At 36.3% G+C, this 7,587-nt stretch overlaps 1 protein-coding gene across 1 annotated transcript; it reads left to right on the top strand.

The window, feature by feature from the left end:
- Positions 1-6,154: 6,154 nt before the first annotated feature.
- On the top strand, positions 6,155-7,175 carry LOC131070606 (endochitinase 4-like). The gene is made up of 3 exons (XM_058006185.2): positions 6,155-6,596; positions 6,684-6,795; positions 6,875-7,175. Exons 1-3 carry the CDS (start codon positions 6,155-6,157, stop codon positions 7,173-7,175), a joined length of 855 nt encoding a protein of 284 aa, XP_057862168.2.
- The last annotated feature ends 412 nt before the right edge of the window (positions 7,176-7,587 follow it).

The following is a 7,587-nucleotide window of genomic DNA, read 5'->3' as shown; positions in this document are numbered from 1 at the left end:
TCTGGAATTTATCTCTTCCACATATTTCCTCAGGCATCTGGGAAGAAAGAAACAATAGAGTCTTTAGGTATTTGGAAACTCATGCTTTTGTTGTGGCAGCTAGAATTCACAATGCTATCAAAGAGAACTTTCTCCACTCCTGTCCCAGTAGAAAGAATGACTCCCCAATCCCTACTCTCTAGGAGGATTGCGATACTATCAATCGATGGAAAATTGATTGGAATATTGCCAACCCAATCCACAAAACCAAGCAGTGTAGACAAAATGTTATATGGTATCGTCCCCCTATGGGGTGGATCAAAATCAATGTGGATGGGGTGGCTAAAGGAAATCTTGGGTTGGCCGGGTGCGAGGGAGTGGCTAGGAATCACTTTGGTCTACTGGTTTTCGCAGTGGCATTCCCCATGGGTACCCAAAATAACCACTACACGGAAACCAATGCTGCCCACATTGGGTTACACATGGCTAAAAGAGAAGGCTTTACTAAAGTGTGGTTGGAGTCTAACTCGCTAAAAACTATCAGCTGCTTGAGTGGACACATGGATCCTAGCTGGACAATTGCCAGCCTAATCAAGGATTGCTGAAATATAATTAATGAGCTGACAGATTTCAAAATCTCACACATATACTGGGAAGGCAATAAGGTAGCGGATCTACTAGACAATCTAGCGGTGGGATACATGGCAACTAACTGGTGGAGTAGCAGGGATGCTTTCCCCAAAAATCTGTGTGATCTGTCATGTAATGATTACTGCATTAATCAATGACCCCTCATTATGCCATGGCTAACTTGATGGGGAAATGACTCTTTTTATTTTTCCCTAATCAAAGATCTAGAAACCTCCTCGGCGACTGGATTTCCTATCTCATTGTGTGGTTTTTCTACTACTATTTGGATATCCTTTGGGTGTGGCCCATTTTCTGCAATGGGTTGGTGTTAGTGAGCCCCATCTCCTACTATTTGGCAACTAGGAGCATAATGGGAGGAGATAAGAATAGACAAGATCCCTCTACTTGCGAGAAGTGGAAGAAGAATAAAGATGTCTGGCATGAAGTCGTTGATGGTGGTCTCATCCCCTACTTGGACCGGCTTCACGACCCCTCTCCTCTACTTACAGAGGCCTTTGTTAACAGATGTAAAAAAGGGAGTCTCAGGGCTTATGGTGTCAATTATCAGATTGATGAAACTTTGGTGGTGACGGTCACTGGTCTAGCGATGATTGGAAAAAGATTTTACAAGGATAGAAAAACTGGGGAGGAGGACTTATCGAGTTTCTTTGATAATGACAAGGAGTGCTCTAGAGTCACCAAGATGGTCGATGGCGGCTATAATAGAAAATACCTCATGGCCCTTTGGGCTAACATGGTTGAGTTTATAATGAGGTATATCACCCTTGATGGTAGGTATGTAAGCATCTTTTTCTACCATTTCACTATCTTAAATCATTTTTGACACGGTAAAATCATCTTTGTTCCCTTCTGTCTGGCCTCCTCCCTTGAAAATAGTCTGGAAAAACATCTGGAGAACCCTAACAACCCTGTTCTCCATGAGGGACTTATTTTCCTTACCATGGAGCACGCTAAATCCATTGAAATTGTGCCCCCTCTTGTTGAGATTGACCTGTAGATGGAGGTCCAAGATGTCTCTAACTCAGAAATGGACCTCGAAGAAAGTGGGGTTCTTGTTGATGACCCTAAATATGAACCTATGGATGAAGGGGAGATGATGGTCACTCCTCAGATGTTCATCAGTAAGAATCCCCCTAGATGGGTAGCTAGCAAATACAAAACCAACAGCAAACTAATCTCTAAGGCCGAGCCCCTCACCAAAAAGAAAAAATTAGTAGCTAAGGATCATAGCCTGAAGATTACGGACCAAGGGATTAAACTGGACATCGCTATCAATGTCCAGAAAGAAAAATAGGGGACCATAGCCAATGAAGAGAGCTATGGAAATCAGAAGGTTGGTAGTTGGATGAATCTAGTCATGGAAGCTACCAGAAGCTAGGAGAGTTGTTGGAAGTGGGTTGAACATTAAATTGACACCCATAAAATGGGGGTTAAAGAAATTATTGATATTTTCACTACTTCCCCTGAGCTGAGCAAACTGGAGAATCTCACGATTATGACACAAATACTCTCCCAGAATGTCGAAGTGACGAAATGCAATCATGAACAAAGGATTGATAAGGTGGAGAAATCCATGGCCGAGATTAAGAAAAATCTCAAAAACCTGGTCGACAGTACGAAAGAAGCCATGAACAACAGCAATGAGGGGCTTGAAAAGATTAATGCCATGGTTGTTGATTATAGATCCTATCACAGTGAACTGGTGAAAGATATTGGAGGAGATGATATGGCTGCTAGAGACACCAAAACCACTGGACTTAGTTCCAGAACCAGGAGCAGAAGCAACAAGAAGGGTACCTCCAGATTCATCATGGAGGAGCTTGAGGAAATCAACAGGATTTCCATTCAAAAGAACAAAGATCTGGTGCTCTCTCTTAACTGAGAGATTTTTCTTTTGTTTTGGCTTGTTTGTCTGTGGTTCCTTTGTTTTTGTTTCTGCCTCAGGTTGCTCCCCTGTTTTGCTACTGTTTCTTACCAGTTTGGCTATTGGCCGACAGTTGTCAAAATTTAGGTTTCGGGTCCTTGTAAAACCCACTTATCTTTATAAAAAATAAATAAATAAATTGAAAGAATATCTAGAGGCATTGAATGAGTTCATAAAACAACTTTCTAAAGATTAATGGTCATTAATTTTGGAAAGCCAATTAATTTTATGATACTCTAAAATATTTACTATCAATATATGATATTTTAATTAATATTTAATATTTACACATGATATTAGATTTACAGTATCTCAACATGAAAAAAACTTTTATACATAATCATATATAATTATATTGTTTATCCCTCCTTATTAGATACACATGTGACAATAAATATTTTTAAATTTCAATTAATAAATATTTATGATCAAATTTTCATTCAATCTCCATGGTAAAATAATTGTTTCGATGCATAGTACCAATTTATTATTACTTGTAATATTATCCAACCAATTTAAAAAACTTTATTAGTACTAGTAAACACCTTTGATTATTAATATAATAAAATTTCAATTAATTACTATTTATGGTCAAATGTGCATTCAATCCATCTTAGAAAAATAATTATTCTGGTACTTCAAATATTTTTCAATCAATAAAAAACCTTTAACAATATTAATAAAGACTTTGATTATAAATTTCTGATTAATTAATATATGATCAAATAAACATTCAACCCACTTAATAAAATAAATTGTGATACATATAATTAAATGATTGTTAATTATAATAATATTGAACCAATAAAAAATCTTTAATAATACTAATAAACATCGCCCATTATAAATGTTTAAAAATTTCAATTAACCATTCAATCTACCTTAATAAAATAACTATTATGCTGAATGGTTGCAAGGCATTATTATAATAAAATTAAATTTATATACACTATAAATAACTACATCATAAAATTTAAACACAAGCACTTGTGATCTGCGCTGGCGAGTGCATTCAAAAACATTTATTTGTTTGAATCAGACGAATACCTATAAATGTATAGACATTGCATCTTAAAAATTGTGGCCAATCCTCACTATCACCGATCTTCTTCTACTGGCAGGAGTCGTTTTCAAAAGGAACCCTCATTCTAAACGAATGAATTTTTTGCTTTTTAAATATAAACCTTTCAACAGATCTGGATTTATTGGAGAACATATTAATTCTCTTCATAAACGACTGCTAAAAATTGTGGCCAATCCTCACTATCACCGATCTTCTTCTACTGGCAGGAGTCGTTTTCAAAAGGAACCCTCATTCTAAACGAATGAATTTTTTGCTTTTTAAATATAAACCTTTCAACAGATCTGGATTTATTGGAGAACATATTAATTCTCTTCATAAACGACTGCTATGTACGATTTTTACAAAGCCAAATGGCCGGCATTAACCTTGGTTAAAATGCTTGGTTAAACTGTTTGTATCTGTCGCCACTGATTTACAGCCTGCTTGTGCCCAAACAGTCCAAGCCCAGGTGCTTATCAACGATCACTCAAGTTTGGCCTCTCTATGACAATCAAACAAAATTTATGTTAATTATCAGTGCCTGTTAACGTTATTAGTTCATTTGACAATATTTATTTGTAATATTAGAATTTAATATAGTTTACATTCTAGTTATATCTTTATTTAAAAGAGATTCTGCTTAAATTTTTATGAGATAAAATTGATTTTGTAATTTTAAAATATAATAAATTATATGGAATAAATCATTGTTATATTAGTAGTGATAGAAATTGGAGTTGTCAATGTTGTTACATGAAATGTTTTTCAATTGATAATATTATTGTAATAATAATATGATTATTAGTATATATTTATAATTGAATTAAGTATTATTTATATGTTCCATTAACTATAATTTATTGTAGCATAGGCTAGGTAGCATAAAAACAATTGTATTCTAGTAAGAATGTATGGCTATTTCCCAATAGCAATATTGTTATATCTTCACTCTTAAGGAACAATTAATAGTGCAAAAAATGGTCACATAAGTTAATATTACACAATTTAATTTGAAAACATTCATTCCTATTTATTTTTTCTTCCTCAAGTTAATCTAATTTTAAACTTGTGACCTTTGAAGAACATGGATCACAAATTAAAGATAATGTGAAATGTGTTTAGTGAAATTCAACTCAACATCCTAAAGCCAAACATTGTCCAATGCACCATGTCCAATTCCATAGATGTCAATTAACAATCAACAAAAAATGATTACCATATAGAATTACCAATATTAAGAACCTGCAAAAACGTCCCATGTACATCTCATGATCAATGTGAAATTTTTTATATCCAAATATTGACCCAAAAATCATTTTGTTTTTAAATTCATATAAATAAATATTAAATAAATATCTATATAACAATATTTTTTTACATTTATGTGAAAACTAATCCAAATCTTATATTAATTAGATGTTCTCTCTTTTTTCAATATAAAAATAAAAAAACACCTTTAGAAATACAATTTAAAACACCCAAAAAAGAATCCCTAAATATGACAATCCTATTTGATAACAAGTGCTGCAGGGCAGCGCAGTTCCTGCCCAATGCTGCAAAGAAGGTTGTGGTCTGGAGACTTCACACATGCCTTTTGAAATGAGGTAACAACAACATGCCTGAATTTGGAATGAATGCCCCGGAGAGGGCTCTCTCTGCCCCAACTAATAAATGTGCCAGGTGGCAATTCTCTGTACCTTGTGAGATCTGGGACCTTTCGCTTCAGTGCTGTGCCCGGCCGGCGTTCCCATATCGAGATAGGGCGGTGCTATATGATTGGCTAGTTGGACCGCCCTTATCCCGCCTTCCACCTTGATGATCTCTTCTGCTTGCCTTCTGGTTATCGGACGAAGCTACCTCTACCTGGACATCTTCGTGTCGTGCATCGTGCTGTGAAATAAACAATTCACAGCCAACGTAAGACTAGGTTTTCACACCTTCTATTGCCTATAGGCCAACTGTTATTGTCAACCTACTCCCCTCTGCAATCCTGTAGTGACCGAATAACTAGCGAATAAGCAGTTTAAGCATTTCAAGGCATCCATAACGCTCCAATAATTTCATCCAATAAGATGACAACAAATTCTTTTATTAATGCATTTTGATTAAAATTTGATTACTTTCGAATATTTAAACATTGCAAAATGGAGACACTGCATTTCATGAAATTTCTTGTATGAAACTTGATTGGTTGCAGCAATGAAAAACTATTCGAATGTTAAAATTAACCCTCCCCAATAGTTCCTTGAAAGGGCAGGAACTAATAAGGTCTATCTAAAATCCCTTAGAATTCTCCCTTTCATGTGATAGAATCTTCCCAAACATTATAAATATGTTGATAACCCAAGTATCTTAGTAGGGCCATACCGCCATTAAATATAACTAGTCAAGGTCACTAAGGACAAGAATTTTAGACGAGAGTTTACCTGTTTACAGTATCTTTAAGGAACGCACTCATAAATCAGAGCTTCCTCTAGACCTATATATACCATACATGCTGCACATAATTCGCAAGTTAAACCAAGAAGATTTCAGCCATGGCGACATATAGGAAGATTTTAATGTTAATGATGGCCACGGTCGTAATCCTTGGAGAGACGCAATTTTGCTCAACACAGAATTGTGGGTGCGCCAAAGGACTGTGCTGCAGCAAATATGGCTACTGTGGTAGCACTCAAGATTATTGTGGAAAAGGTTGTCAGGAGGGCCCATGCAATGCTAAATCTCCACCTTCCCCTTCTGTTCCTACTTCCTCTAGATCCATTGAATCAATTCAATCTATAATCACTAAGGACTTCTTTAACCAGATAAAATCAGGAATTTCTGCTTCTTGTGTGGGAAACAACTTCTACACATACGATGGCTTTATCAGCGCAGCGAAAGCTAGCAATTTCGGTGGCTTTGGCACCACCGGGAGTCTTGAAGTTCGCAAGAGAGAGCTTGCTGCTTTCTTTGCCAACGTCGCCCATGAGACTGGAAGTACGGAAAATATTTCTCCTCTCACTTGTATATTAATTGACTGTATGATTGTTTGTGAAATATGAGAGTGTAATATTCTTTTTGCAGATCTGTGCTATGTGGAAGAAGTTGAAAAGGACACCTATTGCGAGCCCTCCAAACAATATCCTTGTCCGAGTGGAAATCAATACTACGGACGAGGGCCACTTCAGCTGAGCTGGTAGATTTATTTTGTAAGCTAGAAAATTTATGATTAGTTTGTTATCTGAAATAATGAATGTGCGTCAATCTTTTTGCAGGAATTACAACTACGGAGCTGCTGGAAAGTATGTGGGATTTCCGCTGCTGAAAAACCCAGATTTGGTTGCCCAAAAGCCAGACGTTGCATTCAAGACTTCACTGTGGTTTTGGATGATCAACAGCAATTGTCATAAAGCTATGACTGCCCACGACGGAAAAGGATTTGGCAGCACGATCAGAGCCATCAATGGCGGAGAATGCGATGGAGGACGAACACTGGCGGTGCAGGAGCGGATTCGTCTTTACAAGGAATTCTGTGAAAGATTGCATGTCTCCCCCGGTCCCAACCTCACTTGTTAGTATTACAAACCTTCGCATAAATAAACAAGTGCTGCAGAGCAGTGAAGATCTTGTCAGAATTGACGAATTGTCTGTTCTTTATGTTTCACCAGCTTCAAAATGAAACGAGAACACTTTTGTCTTCCTTTACTCCCGGAGATGGACTTTGTTTTTAGATACCTTCTTCAGTTTGTATGGTTCAGTTGTTATTTGTGAGATCAAATAAAATCAAATAAATTATTATTATGAGGAGTTAAGGTTTAGAATCGTTTCGGTTTCCAAAGTCGTTCCGTGGATAGTTTCTTTGTTAGTTTCCAGAATATATATCATAAGCCTCTTTGAGAATTGTGATGTAGTTGTTTTTATGTACATCTCTATGATTAATGCTGCTGATTCTCGTAGTTGGGGTTTTTCACGTAGATTTGTGTTGTTC

This window comes from Cryptomeria japonica, chromosome 1 (assembly GCF_030272615.1).
Source record: "Cryptomeria japonica chromosome 1, Sugi_1.0, whole genome shotgun sequence".
Classification (NCBI taxonomy): domain Eukaryota; kingdom Viridiplantae; phylum Streptophyta; class Pinopsida; order Cupressales; family Cupressaceae; genus Cryptomeria; species Cryptomeria japonica.
The sequence above is the reverse complement of the archived record's forward strand: the minus strand, read 5'-3'. Positions and strand labels throughout refer to the sequence as shown.

Coding starts and splice junctions, on each gene's coding strand:
- LOC131070606 (XM_058006185.2), top strand. CDS start 6,155: ATGGCGACATATAGGAAGATTTTAATGTTAATGATGGCCACGGTCGTA. Junction 6,597..6,683: donor CGTCGCCCATGAGACTGGAA/GTACGGAAAATA, acceptor TTCTTTTTGCAG/ATCTGTGCTATGTGGAAGAA. Junction 6,796..6,874: donor GGGCCACTTCAGCTGAGCTG/GTAGATTTATTT, acceptor ATCTTTTTGCAG/GAATTACAACTACGGAGCTG.